Genomic DNA, 25360 nt, shown 5'->3' with positions numbered 1-25360 from the left:
AAGTTTTAGTTTAGTTTTTTTAGTTTTGGTTTATTTGTATGCTGCCCTTCTCCAGGAGGGACTCAGGGCAGCGAACAACTCAAAGGGGAAAGGGAACATAAACAACAGTACACATAATTAAAATACACGAAAATCACACAGCCATACCAGTCGAGAGGGGAGGGGAACTCATCAACCCCAGGCCTGCCGGCACAGCCAGGTTTTGACGGCTTTCCGGAAGGCCTGGAGAGAGGTGAGGGTCCGGATCTCCGCGGGGAGTTCATTCCAAAGGGCCGGAGCTGCTACAGAGAAGGCCCTCCCCCGGGTAGTAGCCAGATGGCATTGGCTGGTGGACGGAACCCGGAGGAGGCTGACCCTGTGTGATCTGACGGGTCTTTGGGAGGTAATTGGCAGCAGGAAGGTGGAAGAAATATTTATGTTTGTCCTTCACCTCTCCGGAAGAATTGGGAAGAGTTGCCCCCTGATAACATGGCAGGCACTGAAAATGACCAGGTTATGAATAAAATACAATCATGGTTTGATTGGATTCAGAATTGCTTCTTGTGTTTTTGAATTAAGGGGAAACTTCCTAACAGTGAGGATAATTAACCAGTAGGACAGCTTGCCTTCAGAGGTTGTAGGTGCTTCATCACTGGAGGTTTTTAAGAAAAGACTGAACAGCCACCTAGTATGTGAAATGCTATCAGGTCTCCTGCTTGAGCAGGGGGCTGGACGAGAAGACCTCCAGAGGTTCCTTTGAAGCCTATTCTGATTGATTGATTGATTGATTGACCTCTTAGGTGCTTTCAGTTACAAAAGCGGAATCAAATTCTTAGGATCCTAAACACTAAATTGGTTTCTTTACTATTTATCCATCCATCCATCCATCCATCCATCCATCCCTGTTTCTATTTATATTCATCATATAGCCGCTCAAACTCACAAAACATTGCTAAGGAAAAATGTTTCAGGCAGGAGCAATAAAATTCAGGGCCACCAAAAATAGGTATAGGTAAGAAAGGACCACAAGCCCAGTTTATATGCTCAGAGGCACTCTTTTGAAACAATTCTGTTGCTAGTGGACGGCTCTGATTGGAGGATCTTGAAGCTGTAAAAGAAAGAAGAGAAAACCTGAGGTTTGCCCTTTTAGCGTTTTCCCTGGTGGCATTCAGAGGCCTCCGTCAGGAGGTGGGGATGGCTCTTCTTTGCCACGGCTCTTCTTTTTTAGGACACCAACACCCCTCCTGCATACACTCTTGAGAGCTTTGGGATTCCTTATTATTCCCAAATGCTGAAAGACAGATCAGTCATAGGCCTTTTACGACTGTCTTTTTATTTTTACTACCCAAAGTGTTCCACACTAGCGATTTATAGCACCGCTTCAGCTATCGTTAGAGTGATATAGCACTAATGTAGACTGGCATTATATCGGGAGCTTGGCTGACTCCATAAACCATAAAGCTCAAAGACCTTCTAAATCAGCATTTTTCAACCCTGACAACTTTAAAATGCGTAGACTTGGGTACTTGAGAGACCGCCTTCTGCCGATTACCTCCCTAAATCGACCAATCAGATCGCACAGACTGGGCCTCCTCCGAATTCCATCTGCCAGTCAATGTCGACTGGCGACCACACGGAGGAGAGCCTTTTCTGTTGCTGCCCCGACCCTATGGAACGAGCTCCCCATGGAGATCCGCACCCTCACCACGATCCAGACCTTCCGCGCAGCCCTCAAGATCTGGCTCTCCCAGCAGGCCTGGGGATAGGCTTCCAATTACCCGCCCGAGTGTTTGATTGCTGAATGAAAGTTGTGTTTTATTATTTTTCTTTTGTTCACAAAGTGTTTGTTTTGACCTTGCACTTCCCCTCCCCTGTGGTTGTAAGCCGCCCTGAGTCCCCTCAGGGAAAAGGGCGGCATATAAATCCCAATAAAACCTAAACCTAAACCTAAACCTAGACTTCAACTTCCAGAATTTCCCAGCTAGGGAATTCTGGGAGTAGAAGTCCACACAGCTTCAAGTTGCTGTGATTAGAAAACACTGGGTAGAGTGTAATATGCCTGGTGGATTTTAAGCTATTTGTTTTAGGTCAGGAAAAAAAAAAGATAGGAAATTTGTAAGACTACCGTGTTTTCCTGAAACAGGGAAACAGGGTATTTATTGGAGGCCAGTTTCTACAATGCAATCCATGAAAGGATCTGACATACATTGTGTAATTTTAATCTTTCAAGAAACAAGTTTAAAGATAGTAACTCCAAAAAGCTTTCCTCAAACTGATACCTAAACTATAATTTCAGGCATCCCCATCCCCAGTAGTTCAATGTTTCTAGAGAGTAACATGTGAGGCATGGCTAGCTCAGGCAATTAAAAAAAAAAATCCCCCTTAGGCATGAAAAGAATCAAGTGTGGCATTGTAAAGGAGCCTGGAAGCATTTTCAACACACCCGCTTATTGCATTTCCAGATTTTGTTTGTGTGGGTCACATTTGTTTTTTCAAGCTGGAGACTGTGTATTGAAAATGTTTCCGCACACGCAGGATATACGTCTGTCTTTGGTCTGTCTAGCTAACCATCAAAATGTTTGGACAAGCTGAGTGGATACATGTAATAAGTTTATTCAGCAATGGACGAGAGATAAATTATCATCAGAGGGGATTTGGGAGAGGGGAGGAGGAGACAGGACAGAAAATTGCTTTTTTCTGCCAGAGTGGAGCTCAAAATGACATTATTCAATAATCTTTTCATCTGAGATTACAACCTGGTGTGGGATCCATTCAATTCCCAAGGGAAGAAAGTATGGAGGTTTTATTTTAAAAGAAAAGGCAGGAAGATATATTAGATGAAGTTATGGAAGAAAGTTGACAGCAGGCCAGGGATTAAACAAAACAAAAAACAAAAAAAGGCCTCACCAGGGCTTGTGAGCAGAGCTTCATGGTTGCAAATGGAAAACAATGCTTTTATAAGACAAAAGATTGAATTTGTAACTGCCCCAACAAAAAGGATGCTGAGAATAAAGAGGAATAGTCAAAAATTTTAAAAGTTCTGGATTCGGAACAACCCATGGTGACAGCCATTAGCAGATGTTAAATTTAGATTTTGCAAATCCTTCTCAGAGGATTTTGATTAATTCTGCACTTTCCACTGTTGTCTGAGGTGAATGTTCAAGATTGCCTGTTTATTTTTACTTCTAGATAATTAGCAACCTAATTGTGTAGGGTGGCCATTTGAAAAAAATAAAGGAAACCAAAGGAGATCCTTGATAGCTATATTACAGGCTGAGTCAGTAAAGGAATATTTTTGAGGCAAGTTGATGTGCTGACAGACACCTGCATATTTGATTCTTTGCAGCAGAAGTAATTCAGTTTAATTTTTAAAAAAAAGTATTCTCAGACTGACTTTGAAAAAGGAGGAGGTTATATTTGTATTTTCAACATGCAATTGCTATGCTTGAAACACTTCGCTGCAATGCCTAAATCTTTTCTGCATAAATAGCTAACAAATATAAATAATAAAAGCAGAACTGCACTGTTGCAGAAAACCTTTAAAAGTTGTGTCCTGAAGGGTTAAAAATAAGATTTACTCCTCCTGTGAGATTTACTGGCAAATAATTAGGTAAAATTAAGCAGCATAGAGTGTCCACTGAATCTCAAAGGAAAAGTCAGCTGACTTCTCCAGAAAAAAATACTCTCATTTGCAGTGCCATCATCAAAAATAAAAGGTTTGTAGCACAGAAAGTAAACACAATGCTAGCATCAGAATGATGAGCCCAGTTCAACAATTGATCACATTAACTCTCATTATACTATCACAGAAACAACAAAATCCAAGAGGATCTAGTGGGATCATCTACCTAGTATTGTCAGTCTCAGTATGTCATGGTGTTACAACTAGATCAAGCTGGTTTAAGAGATGCCTTCATTATTTGTGTATCTTTGATTTTATTATTGACTGATTGTACCTTCAAGTCAGTTTTTTACTCCTGGCAATTTCCTGGACAAATCCCTGCAGTTTTCTTAGCAAGGTTTTCAGAAATGGTTTGCCATTGCCTCTTTCCTAGGGCTGAAAGAGAGTGACTAGTTAGCTTTCTGCCTCAGGCAGGACTTGAACTCACAGTCCCGGTTTCTGGTGCCTTAACCACTACCCACAACTGACTCTATTTATATCATCCTAATAACCATCCTATGAAACAGGCTGCTCTGAAAGAGATTAAGTGGCCCAAAGCTTCACAGTTCAGTGGGACATTCAATTTGAAATATCCTCAAATGATCTGACATATGAACAACCATATTTCACTTGCAATTTTGCTTAATGTACATATTTGGGGTAATTTTTTTCCGTAATTTATGCAATTCTGTACATTATTTTCATGATACTATGCATTTTGTACAGACATTTCCTGAATCCACATTTTTTTTCACAGTTGGCAAATTACATTGCAAAATTTGGAGACCTAGACATTTTAAACAAAGGCTATATTTGGCTTTGAAAATCCAAAACTGGGTATGTTTTTTTGCACTGAAAAGTAAAACACATTTCCCCCCATCCCTCTCACTTGCAGAGAAGTACCAAAAGTGCGATCACACCAGCATGCCACAAAATCTTCAACTTGGATAAGATCAAACACGTCCTCCTACCCTCACATCTTTTGTGAAGTTGTCAGAAAGAGCTAAAGGGCAGAATGGGTACCATTAACTTAATTTTACCCCTCAATAGCCCTTCCCCTTGGATATATTAAGGTAAACATTTCTCTGTCAGTCATGTTAAACACAAGGGCATGGTGCTCATCTTGGTTTCTTGACCGAGGGAGCAAGCATTGTCTGAAGACAATTATTGTGATCAAGTGGCCAGCATGGTTATACACCAAAGGAATGCTGTTACCTTCCCACCAAAGTGGTACCCATTTATCTACTGGCATTCAGATGGTTCAAAGTGTTAGGTGGGCAGAAGCTGGGGCAAGTAACGGGAGCTCACCCCATTGCGCAGAGCTTGGGTCTCGAATCTGGACTGTCAACTGTCCAACATCTTTAATCCTTGAGCCATTACACAAACACACACACACACACACACACAGAGCCCAATTTGGAGGGTGACTTTTGCTGTGATGTGCAAATCCTAGGGTAACTCCTAAGTATGTTCTTGTCCATCTGTTTCTTACTCACCTTAGTTGTGAGTCAGTATTCCTTGTAGAGAAATTACTTTCCTCCCATTTGCTCCCGATCCTTAGCGCCTGGCCACAGTCCTGCTTTCTGTCTTCTTTGGATTCCACTCAACTCAGCACCAGACAAAACTCAGTTGGTCTCTCCAGCCAGCCTGGCTGTTGCTGCAGTTGCTGCTGCAGATCTTAAATTTGGTTCCCGGTTCCCCCACCCTGATTTCTGTGTCAATCATCCTGGAATACGGATGATGGACTGATAAGGTGGCAATTAAGGAGTTCCTGTAACTTTAGTGGCCATCTGAGAAACTTGGATACAATATACAGAGTGAGGAATGGAGCACATTGTCCACGGTAGGTACACACCCAACCAGCCAGAGAATGCTGTAAATAAATTGGCGGACCCCATTCAATAACCTGTAATATATAAATGTAAATTGACATTCTTCTGAAAGAGCCCCTGATAAGCTTCCACGAATTCTTCAGAGCACAGTCTGAATACCAAATGACTTTAGAATAGAGAAGCTGCATCCAGATTTAAAGCTCTCAGTGGAAAAGATGGAGTGAATGAAATGTTGGAAATGTTAAGCAGAAAAAGAAAAAGAGTTAGCAATATGTTTTGAATTTCATTTTAAACTTTTAAAAAATGTACTATTTTTTCATTTTTGTTGGGCCAGGCCTAGCAAGGTGAGGCAGGTGTTAGGGAGACAGAAATAATGGATAAAAATTACAGCTGCCTAGATTTAATTTAAATATTGGGAAGTGGGGGGGAAACTTTTTGGTGGTAAGATCTGTACAGCAAAGCCACATGTTTGAGATTTGGAAACAGTGAACTCTTCCACTCTGGAGAATTAGTAAGAGTCCCAACAGCCACTTCACAAGGATGGTTTAAATCAAAGGGATGGCTGGGGAATTCTGGGAGTTAAAATCCACAAGTCTTAAAAGTTGCCAAAGTTGGACACCCCTGGTTAAAACGGTTTGGAACTGAACTAGATTATCACTGTACCCTTCTTGCTCCATTCAGGTAGTCCTTGACTTATGCCCAATAGTTTAATGACCGTTTGAAATTACAATAGAACTCCCTGTTTTCTACTTACGATCTGGTTTTGAAATTCCAACATCAAGAGTGCTTATTGGGAAGTCAGCAACTGGCTCACATTTATCAATGTTTGCTGTATTCCACAGTCACACAATCACTTTGTACAATGCTTTAAAATGCATTTGCTTCTAGTTTTCTTAAAAATCTCCAGTGTTGGGGCACCCACAAATTTGGAGGCAAGTCATTCCACTGATTAATTGTTCTAATTGTCAGGAAATTTCTTCTTAGTTCTAGGTTGGTTCTCTCCTTGATTACTTTCCATCCATTGCTTCAAAATTGCCATCAATTGTAGAAATTCCTTAGCACACAGCTAAGTACAGAAATAGTTTCCACAAGTTGGAGAATTGACATCTAAAGGATGAATCTTTAGATCGGACAGCCGGTTTCTGCTCTGATCAGTCAGCAGAACATCAAGGAGTTTCAAATAGATCCACATATATTTCTCCTGCATTGTAGAAGAATTCCTGTTCACCTATTATAATGCAAGAAAGAGATTTACAAGGTCACTTGCCTACAGGTTGTCCGGAAATTACAATCACAATTCAAACCAGATTTTCTGTTGCTAAGCAAGGTGGTTGTTGAGGGAGTCAAGCCCAATTTTATGATCTGTTTTGCCATGGTTGTTAAACAAATGACTGAAGATGATGTGAATCTATGACATTGCTTGTCGTAAGCCAGCTGGAAAGGTTGCAAATGCTGATCATATGACCACGGGATGCTGCAATCACTGCCTGTTGCCAAGAATCTGAATTTTGATCATATGACTGTGGGGGATCTGCAATAGTCATAAGTGCAAGGACCTCTTATATAGGTAGTCCTTGACTTACAACCATTCATTTAATGAGTGTTTGAAGTTAAAATGGCACTGAAAAAATATGTCTTATGATTGTTTTTCATACTTAAAATCACTGCAGTATCTCCATGGCCACATGGTCCAAATTTGGGCACTTGGCATGTTTTTGCAATGATTGCAACGTGCTGGGGTCATGTGATCACCTTTTGCAATTCACTGACAAGCAAAGTCAATGGGGAAGCCAGATTCATTTAACAACCATGTTATTGACTTAATAACTGCAGTGGTTCTCTTAACAACTGTGGCAAGGTAGGTCCTAAAATGGGGTGAAGCTCACTTAACTGTGCTGCTTGTCAGTATAAATTTTGGGATCAGCTATAGTCATAAGTTGAGGACTAGCTATAATTTATTTGGTGCGATTGTAACTTTGAACAGATCCGAAATGAATGGTTGTAAGTTGAAAAGTAGTTGTACTTTCTTTCTGTACACATAAGCAATTTAGTTTGTTGAAGATTTGCTAAGCTACCGTGCTCAGTGAAACATTGGCCATCTAGCTGGATGAATCCACTGCCACTAGAGTGTGATAGGAAGGAAGGAAGGAAGGAAGGAAGGAAGGATGGAAAGAAGGAAAAGGAAGGGAGGGGGAGAGAGAGAGAAGGATAGGAAGATAGAAAGAGGAGGGAGGAAAGAAGGAAAAGGAAAGAAAGAAAAGAAAGAGAGAGAGCAGGAGGGAGGGAGGAGGGAGGGAGGAGGAAGGAAGAAAAGAAGGGAAGAAGGAAGGAGGGAAGGAGGAAGGGAGGGAGGGAGACAGGGACTGTGGAAACTTTTTATTCCCATCTTTTCCTCTTCTTCTGCAATACAAAGGAAATTTGCCTCTACTGCATATACCGTATATGCAGACAAGCACACCCATAAACCCACTGGCACTCAACTGAATCTTGATGGATTTCATTTGACATTAATACTGCTTTACTGACAGATCTGGAAAGGCAAAGAGGATTGAACATATGGTCAAAGATAGCAAGGGACAGCCAAATTAGCTGCAGACCAAAGCAATTAACCTCTTGAGTATGTCGAGTTTTATTTATGTGTAAAATGTCTATCCTGCTTTGAAGGTAGCATGCATGTAGCACTCTTCTTGGGCAGATTTCTCACAACAGTCCGGTGAGGCAGGCTTTGCTAAGAGAGTGTTTAAATGGCCCTAAGCTTTTTAAATGAGCCTGAGTGGCTAAGAGTGACTTGAACCCAGGGGCCTCTTCCTATCCACTATGCCATACTACCTCAAACTTTTTGTCAACTGAGAAATTGAGGTGGGAAGTTTGGGAGTGAATCCCTTGATGTCTCTTGGCCAATCTGAAGTGCCACAGAAACATGATTCCACTACACAAGGGGAGTTTAAAACATATGGAAAACAATTGCAGGAATTGGGTACTTCTAGTTTAATGGAAAGAAGGACTAAGAGAGACATGATAGCAGTGTTCCAATGTCTAAGGGGCTGCCACAAAGAAGAGGGTGTCAAACTATTCTCCAGAGCACCAGAAGGCAGGACAAGAAGCAACAGATGGAAACTAATCAAGGAGAGAAGCAACCTAGAATTAAGGAGAAATTTCCTGAGGGTTAGAACAATTAATCAGTGGAACAACTTGTCTCCAGAAATTGTGGATGCTCCAACACTGGAGGTTTTAAAGAAAAGATTGGGCAACCATTTATCCAGAATGGCAGGGGGGCAAGGGGATGGACTAGAAGACCTCCAAGGTCCCTTTCAACTCTGTTATTCTGTTTGATATGCTGTTATAAGAGGAGTGATAGGGGAAGAGCTGTTGCTGGCAGTTTTTCAGAAGAGTCATATTAGAAGGAGTTTAAGCAATGAGAAGAACATTCTAGATCCAGCATGAGAAGCTTTAAGCCTCTCAGATTTATCACCTGAATTCTAATGAGACTCTATGCTAAACGGATTTTATTCCATCTACACCTCCCTTCTTCCCCATGAGGACAGACTAATGTGCAGATAGTTCTCGACTTATGACCATGCTTGATTTTATAACAACTTTTCCATGGTTGTTCCAAGGCTGGTCAAGGAATAACCACCACCTTGTTTGGCAATGGAAATTATGCTCCCAAATGTGATCATAAGTTCCTTGTTCGTGTATGTAATCACTTATATATGGTATACATTCATAAGAAACCTAACAGAGCTTTCTTTTATTCCTTGAGTGGCCAGATACATGACTACTGACTTATGATACAATTGAAGCCAAAATTCCTGTTGCTAAGTGAGACAGTTGTTAAGTGAATTTCGTAACCCCTCTTACGATTTTTCTTGCCACTGTTTTTAAGTGAATCTCTGTAGTTGTTAAGGTAGTAACACAGTTGTTAAGTGACTCCAATTTCCCAATTGACTTTGCTTGTCAGAAGGTCACAAAAAGTGATCGCATGACCCCGGGATTCTGCAACCCTCATAAATATGAGTCAGTTGCCAAATGTATGAATTTTGATAACATGACCATGGGGTGGTCGTAAGTGTGAAAAACGGTCATTGTTTTCAGTGCCATTGTAGCTTCAAATGGTCACTAAATGAACTTTTAAGTCGAGGACTCTCTGTATACAGTAACTGTGATCATGGCTACTGAAATATATCTCTGTCTTTGTGCAGTTACTGTTAGGTATATAACATTACTTTGCTGGAAAAAAAATACCTGTTTATCTGGATGAAAAACTATTAATTTGAAAATATAGAAAGGGAGATTTTTCTTGATTACTGATATTTTTTCCATGTGGATCAAACAGGATGAAAAGAGAAAATTTAGCTTGACGTGTAATTCCCCTTCCTTCCTTCCTTCCTTTTTAAAATTAAATCCTAAAGTACTGTTTGAAACATACTTCAATAGCTTTTTAGTGACCATCACAGCAGTGACAAAGATTGCCTGTCCATCTGTCTATCTTTCCCCATACATAGATTTAAAAAAAAAATTCCCAGCATCCACGTGTATCTTGAGTCTGACACCATCTGAATAAACCTGGGTTGTTAAAGAAAAGGAGGCTAGAAGGATTGAGGGGGCGGAGGGCAGATAGGCCAGTGATGTCTAAAGCTGATTTCCTTTGTGCTAAAGAGCTTGGAGAAACTGTGATCAGCACAACCAAAATAGTCTCTCCCTTTATATGTGTGATATCCACGTTGGTGCATTCATGACCATTAGGGGAGGCAAGGAGCAGGGTCATAGGTCCATCCCAAGCAGTCTATATAAGAAGGTATTCTGGTCACCTGCCCTTCTACTAGCTCACTGGAAGCAAGAAAAAACAAGCTAGCTCTAGCAGCATTGGTGAAGCTTCGTTAGGAAGGTGAGCATTCAACCAAACGATGGGAAATAAGAAGAGCGGGATGATCTCCAAGGAGGTCCTTGATGATCTGAAATCGAACACAAAGTTCTCGGAGGACGAGCTGGTCAAATGGTACGACGCCTTCAAAAAACAATGCCCCGATGGGCGCATCGGTAAAGCTGACTTTGAAAAGATCTACTCCACTTTCTTCCCCAACTCTGATCCCAAGGTCTATGCTCGGCATGTCTTCCGAAGCTTTGACACCAATGATGATGGGACTCTGGACTTCCGGGAGTACATCATCGCACTGCACCTGACCTCCTCAGGCAAGACTGACCTTAAGCTGGAATGGGCTTTCTCGCTTTTCGATGTAGACCGCAGCGGCGAGATCAGCAAGAACGAAGTTCTCGAGATCATTGCCGTGAGTGCAGAGAACATTCGGGGAAGTGGGGTGGGGTGGAGGGTGGCCTGTGGAAGGGACAGGGAGTTGGAGGAATTCGGGACAAACCCAGATTGGACATGGACCAATCTGCAATGAAAATGTCTTATTGCACAATACAGGAAGTCCTTGACTTACAACAGTTCATTTAGTGACCATTCAAAGTTACAACAACGCTGCAAAAAAGGGAGTTACGACCTTTTCTTACACTTAGGATCATTGCGGCATCCCCAGGATCATGTAACTTACATTCAGATGCTTGGCATGACGGTTGCAATCTCCTGGGGTCATGGGATCTCTTTTGGCAACCCTTCTGACAAACAAAATCCATGGGGAAGGCAGATACTAAATGTAACAACGGCAATGATTCACTTAGCAACTGTGGCGAGAAAAGTTGTAAAGTGAGGCAAAATTCACTTAACAAACTCCTCACTTAGCAACATAAATTTTGGGCTCAAGTGTGGTTGTAACTCAAGGACTATCTGTAATACAATGAAAACTAACTGTGGATGTTCATACTTAATAGTTTTGGTGGGGAAAGCTTGTGAGAAAAGGTTATTTCCTTCCTGTTACTGTCTGGTCCCTTTGAAACTTGCATCGTTTTTCCTTGAATTACATCCTTTAAAAATAAGCCTCCTTTTGTAGATGGAAACTTGTAAAATTCAATTCCTGAATAGGTATGTGGTCCTGTTCAACATAAGTGTGTCTCAGGTCTCATCCCGCCTGGACCAGCTCAAGCCATACAAGCTGCCTGCCATTCTTACAAGAGGCTGGGTCACTTCCCAAAATAAAGACAGTTGTTATCATCGAGAGGGAATAATGGCTAATGGCTGTGTGACTTTCTCAATCCGCTTCTAAAGGTAAAGGTTCCTCTCATACATACGTGCTAGTCGTTCCCGATTCTAGGGGGTGGTACTCATCTCCATTTCAAAGCCGAAGAGCCAGCGCTGTCCGAAGCCACTGCGTCCCATCAATCCACTTCTAGAAGATGGTAAATTAATGGATTATGTAGGCTAATACTTGTCTCCTGCACCCAAATGGATTAGCCCTTCCCAAATGCGGAGAGGCGAAACTAATTGTGCTTATTTAATAGGATGAGCACAATTCTTACAACAGAAATAGTTCTAAATCCCCTCATAATTTTCTCTCTTGGGTGTCAACCATCTTCTACCTCACTCCTTTCTTAAAGAAAAAGAAAATAGTTTTTATTCTACTTTTCCACCTTCTAGGTTCCCCTCCCAGTTGTGCTTCACAAACCACAGAAGGACAAAGCAATCAAAGATTAATATTAGACTAGGTGAACCTAAGGCTCGTATTCTCTCCATACAGTATTTGTGAAGTCTTTTCAATTTTGTTATTCCACCCAGAGGAGTAAATTCTACTAGTTTTGAGAAGATAAAAATACGTAGACCATGTTGGTTTTTTAGATTCAGGCAAAGACCTAATTATTTTTACTATTATTTTTTAATAGAGAGGACAAACACAGAGAACAGAGTGAATTTAAAAAAATAGACCAATATATGGAAAAATTGCTATACAGTTAGTCCTCGTTTAGCAACTACAATTAGGACCAGCAACTCAGTTATTTAGCAAAATGGTCACTAAGTGAAACAATGGTGCTTATGATCTTATTTCAGCTATCCTTTACTTTACTGACCTGTAAAAGTCCTACATGTGAATACTTGTCGCAAAGTTATTTTTTTCAGCAGCATTGCAATTGTGAATGGTAACTAAATGAGGCAGATGCTAAATAAAGACTGCCTATATTCGTCCTATTTTAAACATGCTATGTTGTTTATTTATTCTTAAAAGAAGAGGAACTATATTTCCTGGCTTTGGTAATCCTTTCAACAAATTGATGAAATAAATTACAAATATTTCCATTACACAATTGGGACAGAGAGACTAACTACAAGGGAACATTCCGTGATCAAAGTTATTGTATCAAATCTTAAATAGAGCAAAGATTTATATTAATTCTCAGGATCATATTTTTGATCCAATGTACTTCTGGGATACAGTTAAAAAAATATAAATTGGGAAAAAAACAACTACATAGCTCTATCACATTCCTGAAAACAAGCCTAAACTACATTAAAATAACACATTCTAGAATGATTTTCACTTAAAAGGGGGGGGGGGGATCTTACTAAGTAGAATTAATATGTAAGTCCAGCTTCTTCCAGTGGTGAGAATTTTCTACTTCAAGGAAAAGGTTTTGTAGGTATTATTTCAGAGTGTGTGTGTAGCTGTGCTCTCCAGTGCTAAACTGACATATAAGACATTGATGCTATTACCTAGTAGGGTAATGAAACATCTGCAGGAAAACAACCAAGCTTGGAGATCAACAGGGAACCTACAGTTTAACACAAAGCTAAGGCCTTGTATCAATAGAATATTTCAGCTACAAAATACTTTCCCCCCATCAATGCAAGGCCTTAACTAGTCTTCTAATGGGCTTTCTCATTTGAAATTTCAATTCCCAATCAAAGGCATTTAGGGCACAGAGCAAATTCCAACAAACTCAGTGCTGAAATTACTTGAACCCTTCGTTTCATCTCCTTGTGAAAGCATAGCTGCAGCCTGAAACAGAAGTGATCCCGAAACAAGATTCTCCAAGTCAATAACAGATCCTTTTTAAAAATTATTCTTTTGTATTTTGCATGCTTCCTTCCAGTCCATTTTGATCTCTGCCCAGATTAGCCCCACACAGTTTTCTTGGCCAAAGTTTTTGGAAACGGTTTGCAACTTGCCTTCTTCCTAGGACTGGCCCAAGGTGACCCAGCTGGCTTCGTGCCTCAAAGGCAGGATTAGAATTCACAATCTCCTGGTTGCCTAATGCTGGCCCTCAGACTGAAACCGCAGTTTTTGTAACAAATTATATTTATGGGCACACCCGTTCTTCTTTCCATCAACATCACGGTGCATCTTAGACACAGCAAGAATTCTGCGACAACAATTTTGGATTCATTCACAAATCCTTTTATTCATTTATTTTACAGCAAACGTTTTGCTTTCTGTAGATGTCTATAAACTGAAGGGGAAATGTTCTCCAAGGCATGTCGCTTTTAAAGTGGTTTCTCCTCAGTTTAGCCAGTGGTTCTTGATCACAATCATTATATCCAATTGGCAGAATTAAACAGTTTTGTTTCTTCACCCAGAATATACATTTCAGTTCATATGCTCACCTGCCTATATACACATGCATTGTTTAAGCTAGGCTTGTTTTGAACAGTTCTTAGATGGGTTACAAGGTAGAACAAAAACTTTTTTAAAGTTTGATTAAAGTATAATCAATAAAAACAAATGCTAAAACAATTGTGTTAGAAAACCTGAAAAAATAAATAACTTTGAGAAGTATATTAAGAAACAATTTATGTAGCAGTGGAAAAAAAGCCAAATTAATTGCTGAGATTAAATATATCGGTAGAAGGATCTCCAAAAGATGACCCATAAATGCTCTAATGCAGGTGTGGCAGGCTCAGGTATTCTGGGAGTTGAAGTCCACAAGTCATAAAAGGGCCATCCTTCCCCACTTCTGCTTAATGGGGCAGAGCAGACTGTCTGGGAGATGGTGGTTTTGAAATTAACTTTCCTTTCCCTTTTTTTTTCCAATCCAAACAAGTTGAATCAGTAAAGGTAAAGATTCCCCTTGCACATATGTGCTAGTCCTTCCCGACTCATCTTCGTTTCAAAGCCGAAGAGACAGCGCTGTCTGAAGATATCTCCTTGGTCATGTGGTTGGCATGACTAAACACCAAAGGCACACGGAACGCTGTTACCTTCCCAACTAAGGTGGTCCCTGTTTTTCTACTTGCATTTTTTACATGCTTTTAAACTGCTAGATTGGCTGGGACAATTAACGGGAGCTCACTCCATTAGGCCGTGCTAAGGATTTGAACCGCCAAACTGTCTTAGCCACTGAGCGTCCTAGTGTCATAGCCACCCTTTTACATTGAATCAGTAACTTCTTGCAAAAATTCTTCAATGAAAAACGCAACTCTTAGTCACAATTGCATTTATTGCCTTATAGGAAATTCAGAATCAAACGTTTGAGAGAGCAATTAAAGACCACAAGTTCTCAAATTTGAAAGTGCCTCTGTCCAGTATTTTCTGCTTAGGAACCTTCAGAATGTCTGAAATTTTTCAAGGAACATTTATGTGAAAACAGGGAGAAAAGGGAGGTTAAACAGTAAGAAAGGAACCAAAGAACTTCACTGTTGTATACATTTTTATTACACTGCTTAAACTTAGTTTAGCAAAAGACAATCACAACTGAGAACAAAGTATTCTTTTAAGATATACAGGTAGTTCTCAACTTATGACTGGTCACTTAGTGACAATTCAAAGTTATGATGAAACTCTCTGGGAGTATTTTATGACCTAGTTCTGGCAGCCGGATCCCCCTCCACAGACACATGACCACACTTCGGGTGTGCGGCATAGCTTGCATTAATTAATTAAATTTATTTGCCTCTTTTTCACTGTGGGACTATTCTAGGTGGCTTACAATAGTAAAATTATAATTAAAACTTACAGCTGTTTGTAGCATCCCTCAATCATGTGACCACATTTTATGAATATTTAGCCAAAACCTGGCATTTACTTCCATTTTGGGGCAAAACCTGCCCACAGCGAACCATTGTCTTTCTTAATGGGTGTGGCTTTCACTTAATGTTTAACAAATGCAACACAAAAAAGGCCATTAAAATTGGGTCAGTGATGTGGGTGATCTAATTTATAACCATAAAGACTTTGGGCTACAATGGGCAGTCCCTGTTAACTGTACTGCTTTCAAGATAAGCCTGTATTGCTCCATTTTATAGATGAAAAATTAGGCTGTGCAGAAGTCAATCTCTAAAATTATACATTTATCACTTGCTTGCTTGAATCCAAGGATTTTATTTCATTTTGATGTGATGTATCACATCAGGCTTAAGCTCTACATTAGTTTATTAATATTCAGAAGTGTGTATGTGTATAATGCACTTCAAAAATTCCCACTTTTCTAAAGCCAATGTTCACATTATGTAACCACAACAAAACTAGTTTTTAATCAATTACCGTATTTTTCGGAGTATAAGACGTACCATACTTTTGGGGGAGGAAAATAAGGGGGGAAAATCTGCCTACCAGGTATTCATCTGGCTAGCATCCTTAGCCTGGTCACCTTCAGCACATTAGTTTGCTGGTTGTGAGCATGCATGTGTCAGCCCCAACGAGGCTGTGTATCAGCCTCATTGAGGCTGATATGCAGCTTGAAAAGCACAGCTGATTGTTGCGGGGAGCTCCAGTGAGTAAAGGAGACGAAGCGTGGAAGCGGAAAGATAAGGCAGCTGCTGTTCCGGGTTTGGCCTCTGAACCTCATGTTTTCAGCCTCCAAATGCTACATTTGAGACCCATTCAGGGGCTGGGGGGATCACCAACGCACAGCATCACCAATCGCAGCCCGAAAATGCGACATGCAGAGACCAAAAACGGGGCATGCAGAGGCCTAAACGCGATGCACAGAGGATGAAAATACATGCACAGAGGCAGCAATCGGCAGTGATGTGCTCTGGCAATCCCCACAGCCTTGAACAGGTCTGAAATGGAGCACTCAGAGGCTGAAAACGCGAGGCGCAGAAGCCAAAAACGCAAGCCACGGGGTTGGGGGGATGCTCTGTGGCAATCCCTGCAGCCTGGAACAGGTCTAAAATGCGACATGCGGAGGCTGAAGGGAGGGGGCCAGCGGGTGGGCGGGGCTACATTCAGAGTATAAGACGCACCCAAATTTTCACCCTCTTTTAGGAGGGGGGGGGAGTGTGTCTTATACTCCGAAAAATACAGTAGGCCTCTTTTTCATAGCCAGGATTTACAAATTTTGGATCTCATTAGGAAATGATTGGTGTCACCTGCCAGTGAAAATTGTTATCGCATCTTCAATTAGCCTTCTAAAAAGTGTCAAGCACTAGGAATTTGGTTTTGAAGAATGAAAATAAAATCAAAGCAATTAACCACTCTTAAAACCCTCGGTTTTAAGAGGAATAAATTCTACACAGAGCCTGTAGCTTGTCTCAAATCCCAAATCAATGTATAAGTTTTAGAGGTTAATGGCGGACTACATACAGGTTCTGTGTGCCTATTTAGAACACTTCAAGCAATGGAGAAATTCAAAAAAGAACCAGGCTTGGGAATCCTGGGAACTGAAGTCAACATGTTTTAAAGTTCTCAAGATTGGGAAATACTACATTAAACTTGTATGGTGCCATGTTTAAGGTGCTTAACTAGAAACTAGCAATTCTTACTCTCCCTTAGTTAAAGAAACCAGACAGGTGTCTTTGGGCTAACTGCTTTCTTCTCAGCCCAACCCACCTCACAGGGTTGTTGTTGGGAGCAAGATTGATGTCAGCCCTTACAGGTGGACCAGATCATGAAATAAACTCTACAAGAAGACTAATATGACTTTTATTGAGAGCAGCTACAATAAAAGAATCTTATATAATTCTGATTAAGTTTTAACCCCCCTCCTTTACTTATAGTGAATGAGGGAGGTGTCCATCTGAACCCCTTCAGAATATTATCTGTTTATTGTGGATTTAAAAGCTGTTTTGCCCCTTGTCAACAGAACTGGCATAATTCTACCAACTCCCTCAAGGTCGTTTCCCTTACTTTCAACAATTGGTGAGCTGAGTTTTGACTTAATTGTTTCTGCTCCTGCATCTTCACCAGCAGGCATTTAATAAGCAGAAATAAAAGGCTTAACGGCATAGAAATGTGTGAAGAAAACAACTTGATCTGCTTAATTTGTATGTGTCAAGCTGTAATTCAAAGCATAGAAAGGAGGACAAATACAAAGTTTTAAATTTAGCAACTCTATCAGAACAAATTAGAGAGAGTGAGAAAGAAAGAACTGTGGGGGGTGCTTGTGTGCAAACGTGGAGGAGAAATTCTATTTATCTTTTGTATGGTAAGACTGCTTCATCAAAGACACGGGATTAGGTTCAATAGTCTTTACAAAACACCAGAGCAGAGCAAATACGTAAGCAGCCCAGCAGATTTTGTGCTGGCAAAGGCAGACGGGAATTCTAAAAAGATGTACTATTTTGCAGAGAGATTGCATGGAGGGAATCTTTAGTCTCCATCAGGGAAGGGTTTACAAGTTCAATCTGGGATAAACTGAAATAAGATTGGATAAGAACTCGGGTGACCTCAGACAAGCAGCCAGTCGTAATCGGATATTATTTAGCTCTTGTTTTTGCTTATATGACAATTGGCCTTTTAATGTTCCCCAGATGTGTTCTTAGTAAATCCAGAGAATTCCTCAGAAGTTGCCTGGTGAGATAGACATTTCAGGAATTCTGCTCCCCATGTTCTGCTCTCAAACGATCTAAGCCCCAGAGCTCACTGTAGCAGCATTGCCAAAAAGGCATTAAGAGTTGTTAACCTAATTTTGCAAAGCTTCCTCTCCGGTAACATTGTACTGCTAATTAGGACGTACAAAACCTTTGCGAGACCAATTCTCGAATACAGCTTGTCTTCCTGGAATCCACCCTGTACATCAGACATTAATACGATTGACCAGATCCAGAGGACTTCACAAGAAGAGTACTCCAATCCTCTACTCACAATAGAATTCCCTATACCTCCAGACTTGAAATTTTGGGCTTGGACAATCTGGAACAGCCTGCGGTATGATCTAAGCACAGTACACAAAATTGTCTGTTACAACAACTTACCTGTCAACAACTTCTTCAGCTTCAACCACAATAATACACGGGCAAACAATCGATACAAACTCAAACTAAACCGCTCCAAACTCGATTGCAGAAAATACAACTTCAACAACAGAGTGGTCAACGCCTGGAATGCTCTACCTGATTCCGTTGTTACGTCTTCTAACGCTCACAGCTTCAACCTTAAACTGTCTACCGTGGATCTTACCCCATTCCTAAGAGGTCCGTAAAGGGGGCGTGCATAAGCACACCAGCGTGCCTAACAACCCTGTCCCACTGTCCCCCTCTATTTGCAATCATTTTTTCCTTTATATCCATGTGTATATTTACACCTGCTATCTTGTACATGTTTGACAAACTAATAAAAAAAAAATACATTCTTGGAGGATGATTAGCTACAAAAGGCTCACAATAAAATTCACAAGACGAACCATTAACATTTAGGTTTTTATGATACCAGTCATTAGAGGGACCCCCACACTTAGCAGCCCCCGGCCCTTTCAGTGGGATATAATTAAGAAGCAACAAGCCCAAGATGCTAAACAGATATGCTTCATCTTTTGACTGACATTGTCTTATGGATGAGCAAAAGAAAAACGGGAGCATCACAGATAGGTGAGCCTCCACATATTCTACCTTCTACCAGGATGAACAATGATAAATGGTGATGGGATATATAATCCAACACTTGAAGGACTGTGACTGCCTGTCATGACTGCATCGTATAAAAACCAGATATTGGTAACCGGTTGCAAGAGAAAAGTTTCAATGAACTAGCCCTAACTGATTAGCCTCCTTCAACATCAAGATTCAGTTTGGAAGATGAAAAGGGGTTGCTGAACAGGCTAAACCATATCACACCTTTCTTCCAAATGTACCCGACCACCATTTTTGAACACAGAATCCGTAACTCATGGTCTTCAGCACAGTAATAATTAGCAAGACTTATACCTATAATGTAATTATAGAACTGGCAATTTTGCTGGCTGGGAATTAAGAGAGTTGCAGTCCCATGCATATAAAAGATGCCAGGTTGAAGAGGTCTGCCATAAGTAAAAATACACAGATAAGTCTCCACGGATTCATTGATGCTCTTCTACTTCAAGCATATGATATCTTAACTATTTGTCATCTAGTGAACATCTGGATTTTTGCAACCCAGTTATGGTACACTAGAGTTCCTATCACTCCACTCATATGGAGCTGGTTTCATTGTTAAATGCACAAATCTACTTGATTTAGTAGTGCTAAACGAGATGCGAGAGACCTAAAGATCTCCAGAAGTTGGCCATACTATCATGAACTAATGACAACTCTAAGTCAATACTTTCATGATTAACCAATTCAATTGAAAAGTAGTACATCTTTGAGTCCTCTAGATGTTTCTTTGAATAGCTGACCAACCCAAAAGCTCACAAAGCTATTCTGGGAACTCAACATACCAGAATAAGACAATGGCAAATCACTTGCGTAATGGTGCTGTGGAAACTACAGGTGATGCCAATGAACCCACTACAACAGTGTTTCTCAACCTTGGCTACTTGAAGATGTCTGGACTTCAACTCCCAGAATTCTGGGAGTTGAAGTCCAGACATCTTCAAGTGGCCAAGGTTGAGAAACACTGCACTTACAGGCTACGCCTGACTGAAAGGCATCAGTTTTTAAGCAATGTGGTGCAGTAATTATGCTAAATATGCATGAAAAAATTCCCAGTTTGAATCCCTACTCGGTCTCAAATCTCACTCCAAGAGCTGAGAAATTCTTACTCCTGTGTGAAAAACTGATGACACAGGGGTACAAAGCCAGCACCTCCTTCCCTGACTTTGCTATGCCTTGGGTTGCAAACAAGAACACGGGAAATAAATATAATTAAAAAAAAAATTTCCCTTGTACTTTATCTATGTTTGTAAACCATCATTTTCCTATAGTCACGCAATCTCTTTTTTCCACATTGCCTTTTATCTTCCTTTGCTCTTGTATTTACTTGTCCTTTTAGATTATTTCCTCAAGCATTACAATTTCCAAATAAGACAGGTATTTGCAAGCCTGATTACATTCAGAAACCTTATCCATGGGGAACCTTGTTTAGAGAATATGGGCCAATCAAGGACTAGGAGCAGGGATTAGATGCCAAGGGCAGGGCTCCTGGCTCTTCTACAACTCTGATAGATAGGCCAGCAATCGCTGAGAATCAGTTGCTCCAGGTATTAACAGATTAACAGAGTTGGAAGGGAGCTTATAGGTCATCTAGTCCAACCCTACACCGTTTCTGACAAATGACAGTCCAATCTCTTCTTGAAAGTCTAAAGTGATGAAGCCGCCACAACTTCTGAAGGCAACTCCTGTTCCATTGGTTGATTGTTCTCACTATCAGAAAGTTCCTCCTTATTTCTAGGTTGAATCTCTCCTTGGTCAGTTTCCATCCATTATTCCTTATCTGGCCTTCAGGTGCTTTGGAAAATAGCTTGACCCTCTCCTCTCTGTGGCAGCCCCTCAAACATTGGAACACTGCTATCATGTCTCCCCTGGTCCTTCTCTTCACTAGACAAGCCATGCCCAGTTCCTGCAACCGTTCTTCATATGTTTTAGTCTCCAGTCCCCTAATCAGCTCTCTTCTGCACTTTTTCTAGAGTCTCAAGCAGAGATGGGTTTATGCCAGTTCACCCTGGATCGAGCAAACCAATAGTGGTGGCGGCTGGAGGCTCCGCCCACCCACCCAGACACTTATGTGCATGTGCAGAAGCATCACAACAGCGAACCAATAGTAAAATAAATTGAAATCCACCACTGGTCTTACTAGGGCTTTACAGAGTGGTATTAGTACCTCACTTGATCTTGATTGTATCCCTCTGTTAATGCAATTTAGGATTGCATTGGCTATTTTGGCTGCCGCTGCATAAATCTTTGCATGTCCTATACAAAGATTTAGAATATCAAGAAGCTTAGCTCTATAGAAAGAATGACTATAACTTTTGTCTTCGTTTATCCTGCCAGGCAATATTTAAGATGATTCCTCCAGAAGAACAGAAAAGCCTGCCTGACGATGAAAACACTCCCCAGAAACGGGCTGACAAGCTGTGGGCATATTTTGGCAAGGGAGATGCTGGTAAATTTGCCTTTCATCGCCTACCCCAACTACTGATTGCTACTAATGATAGAACTTTACTTTATAGATCTACATATAAAACAATGCATACCTGTTCTATAATAGCTTACTTTGGAGGAAGAACTTCGACTTATTTTGCCTTTTCAACTTGAGGGGCCCAAAGCCTCTCAGAGGTTGAAGGGTAGATTAGAACCCGTGTCTTCTTCTTCTCATAACCCAACACTTTTGATGGGAGCAGGAGAAGGTGGCCTCTTTGAGTAACTGATTTCAGTAACAAGAAGTGCCTCTGATTAATGTTGCTAGTATCAAGCAAATTTCCCATGTGGGATGTGGATTCTGATCAGAACCGGCTCAGGCCAGCTAGAAGCAACGTCTGTGCAAAAGGTTAAACCCAAATAACCTGATAACTCATTATAATGTGGCAAACACACCTCCTGAATATGCAGTTAGGCATTGACAAGTAAGAATATTATGGGATAATATGAACAATTACATATAAAGTTACTAAGCATGCTCTGTAGATGCTTGATGATTCAGATTATTTTGGCCAATTGAAGAACACAATGCAATCCCAGTATGTTTGAACTGTATATAAAGTGACCTTTTTCTCCTTTAAGGGCCTCTCACCTTGTATCTGTGGGAGACCTCTCACCTCAGTGGTGGGATACGACCGATACGCCCCGGTACGGGTGTACTGGTGCCTGCTGAGAGCACCAGGTACTATTCCGGTATGGTGCTGCGGAGGGCCCGCACGTCCGCCTGCCCTACTTACCTGTATTTCAGCCAATCGGGGCTTACGTGCACGGAGCGTATGGTGCCTGCGCGACGCTCCGCCAAGCAGCTGGAGCATTGCAGTGTTGCGGGCAGTACGTATGTATGTGCGCATGCTGCGCGCCTGCATGTGGTGGACGCCCGGTCCCGTTGCATCATACCGGTTGCAACGGGATCTGGAACCCACCACTGTTTCACCTCCTCATAAATTTCCAGGGTTGTGCAATAAATAGCCCATTCTGGCCTATCTGGAAATTATGGATAGTCAAGAATCAGCTCTCATATTATATTTAACCACTTGGTTTCTTAACCACAATTAAACCGCAATTTAGCATATAAATTTAATATAGTCAACAAATTAGGTGGCTTCAAAAATTTTAGCAAGAGGTTCTCTGCTGGTTGCTGGGTGGATGTGGCCTAATCAGCGTCCTGCACCATGGCAGAAAGGGGGGGGGGATTTTTACCCTACCCAGGCTCCAGAGGCATTCGGCAAGCCTCCAGGAGGGTGAAAATAGCCTCCCCAGGCTCTGGCGGCCCTATGGAAGCCCATTTCCGGCCTTCCCAAACTTCTGATAGGCCCCTTTTCGCTCTCCCTGAGTCTCCGTGCACCCTCTGCACTTACCTGCCGCGTGGGGACTCCTGGGAGGGAAGTGGTGGGCGGGGCCAGCCAGGAGTGAAATTTGGGGGTTCTCCAAATTGCAGAATCTTAGCTAGAGGTTCTCCCGAACCCCTGCTAATCCCCAGCAGCCACCTAGTTTCATGCAATTCACTACTCCAACTCAAAAAAATCACATTATAATTAGATGTAATGTTTGAACTCAATGAGTACAATTTTAATCAGATTAGTCTGAACTGAATTCACCATTACTGATTCTTCCCAAAAATATTATCGAATTAGCTCCAACCATTTTTAAAAATTAGGCCTACTTCTGAATTGCATTTAATATTCGCATAATATGGAATGGAAAAGGGGTGGGGGTGGCGAGAGTTCACCATCCCGAAAGCTTAACTATTTTTATACCTTTTCCCAAGATTACACACCCTTTCTCCAAGACAGCAACCATCATCAGAGCTGTGATACCAGTATCTGGACTGCAGGAATGTGAAGGACCAGTAAGATACCCCAGCAGGACAGAGGCACAGATGGCAGCAAAGAGATGCTTTGCTACCATCTAGTGGCTACCTAAAATTTTGCAGCCCAGATATGGTAGCTCTATTGTAGTTTCATAATCACAAATGTTCGCAAATACAGGAACGTGTGAAACATCCATTCCAAGTGATATTGTCAAAATCTTCCACTTTTCTGTTCCACACTCAGCTATCTCTTGCTCTGCATTGATTTAAAATCCAGGATCTATTTTTAAAAAAAATGGCAACTGTCTTCGCTTAAAAGCATTTCAATAATTTGTATTATGAATCTCTTAACCTCTACTTGTTATCAATGAATCCTCATTGATTCCTTCCTTATATTTTGGGGGAGAGGGGGGAGTTATAGCAATAGCACATAGACATATACTACTTTAAACCCTCTCTAAGTGGTTTACAGAGTCCGCATATTGCCCCCCAAAATCTGACTCATTTTACCGACTTCAGAAGGATCAAGGCAGAGTTAACCTTGAGCCTGGTGAGATTTGAACTGCCAAACTGCAATCAGCTGGCAGTCAGCAGTAGTAGTCTGCAATACTGCATTGTAACCATTGTGTCGCCATGGCTCATGACTTTTAGTCCCTTTAATTCGGAGTGAGTTCAGGATGACTGGGTAGAGCTGAGCATTAACTAGCCAGATGCCCTTACTGATGCCTGTATGGTGTTTGCAGCAGATATTTTCTCTTTATGAGAAGCAACACCTAGGTCTGAACTTCCAAGTGGGAGGTGAGTGTCTTCACCACTAGGCCTTTGCCCCGCTCCATTCCTTATATTTCATGCTACCTAAATAATCATTTAATTGTAACCATTGGTTTTGTTTTTGCAGACAAAATTGCTGAAAAGGAATTCATTGAGGGAGTGATGAAGAATGATGCAATAATGCGCCTCATCCAGTATACCCCCAAGGAAAATAAATAAGGGCTTCCAACGTGGGCAGGAAGCAAAAAGGCAGGGATATGAAAAAGCAGCATGTGATGAACAGGCAGGGGGAAATTCAGTAAATGTCTCTATTTATGTATCATATGAAAGACAAAATACAATTCCAAGGCAGTAGTCCTTTTTTTTTTCTCCTAGTACCATTACTTCTTCTGTTAGTAGTAGCAGTCAACCCATATTTAATCTTGCGGGTTTCTAGAATTCTTCAAAGGATGGAAAGCAGTTTTGGAAACTGTGACCCTGAGTTGTATTATTTGTAGAAAGAAAGAAAAAGAAAATAGCAATATGATAAACTGAGGGCCTGAGATCTCTTCATTCCAGAAATCACCTGAAAAATCCAGTATCTGTGGGGTTCTTGCTGCTCTTGGTGGACTTCTCGCAGACATTTCATTACCAAACCAGGTAACATCATCAATAGTAGAAGGGAGTGGGATTTGCAAATGTTCAACTGTGAGTTACAAATATTCTTTTCTATTAGTCCACTATCTGCTAACCTATTTTAAAACTCAGATACAGCAATTGGAACCAGTTCCCTTCTGTAATACATAAATAGCATTTATGAGCGAAAGAGCCCAGGTCTTAACATACTGGTGCTCCGATCTCCATTTCTTGTGACTTCACAGCCCACACTTATCAATAAAGTCCTTAACTGCCATTTTTCAAACAGCAAATATGGAAGCATAAAGACACATCATATTGGAGAGTTCTTGGTGTCTCTTCAATTAATTATTCCTAAGACCTTTATAGGGAAAGAATGTCAGTGGAAGTCATATACGGGTAGACCTCAACTCAGAACAATTCATTTAGCAAGCATTCAGAGTTTCAATGGCACTGAAAAAGTGATTTATGACAGGTCCTTGCAATTACAATCATCACACCATCCCCACGATCATGTGATCAAAATCCAG

General features: G+C 41.0%; 1 protein-coding gene across 1 annotated transcript; it reads left to right on the top strand.

The window, feature by feature from the left end:
- Positions 1-10379: 10379 nt before the first annotated feature.
- RCVRN (recoverin) lies at positions 10380-24434 on the top strand. Its single transcript, XM_032238056.1, has 3 exons — positions 10380-10760; positions 21488-21599; positions 24343-24434. Exons 1-3 carry the CDS (start codon positions 10380-10382, stop codon positions 24432-24434), a joined length of 585 nt encoding a protein of 194 aa, XP_032093947.1.
- The last annotated feature ends 926 nt before the right edge of the window (positions 24435-25360 follow it).

This window comes from Thamnophis elegans, chromosome Z (assembly GCF_009769535.1).
Source record: "Thamnophis elegans isolate rThaEle1 chromosome Z, rThaEle1.pri, whole genome shotgun sequence".
NCBI classification, from domain to species: domain Eukaryota; kingdom Metazoa; phylum Chordata; class Lepidosauria; order Squamata; family Colubridae; genus Thamnophis; species Thamnophis elegans.
Note: the sequence above shows the minus strand (reverse complement) of the source record. Positions and strands in the feature narration are given on the sequence as shown.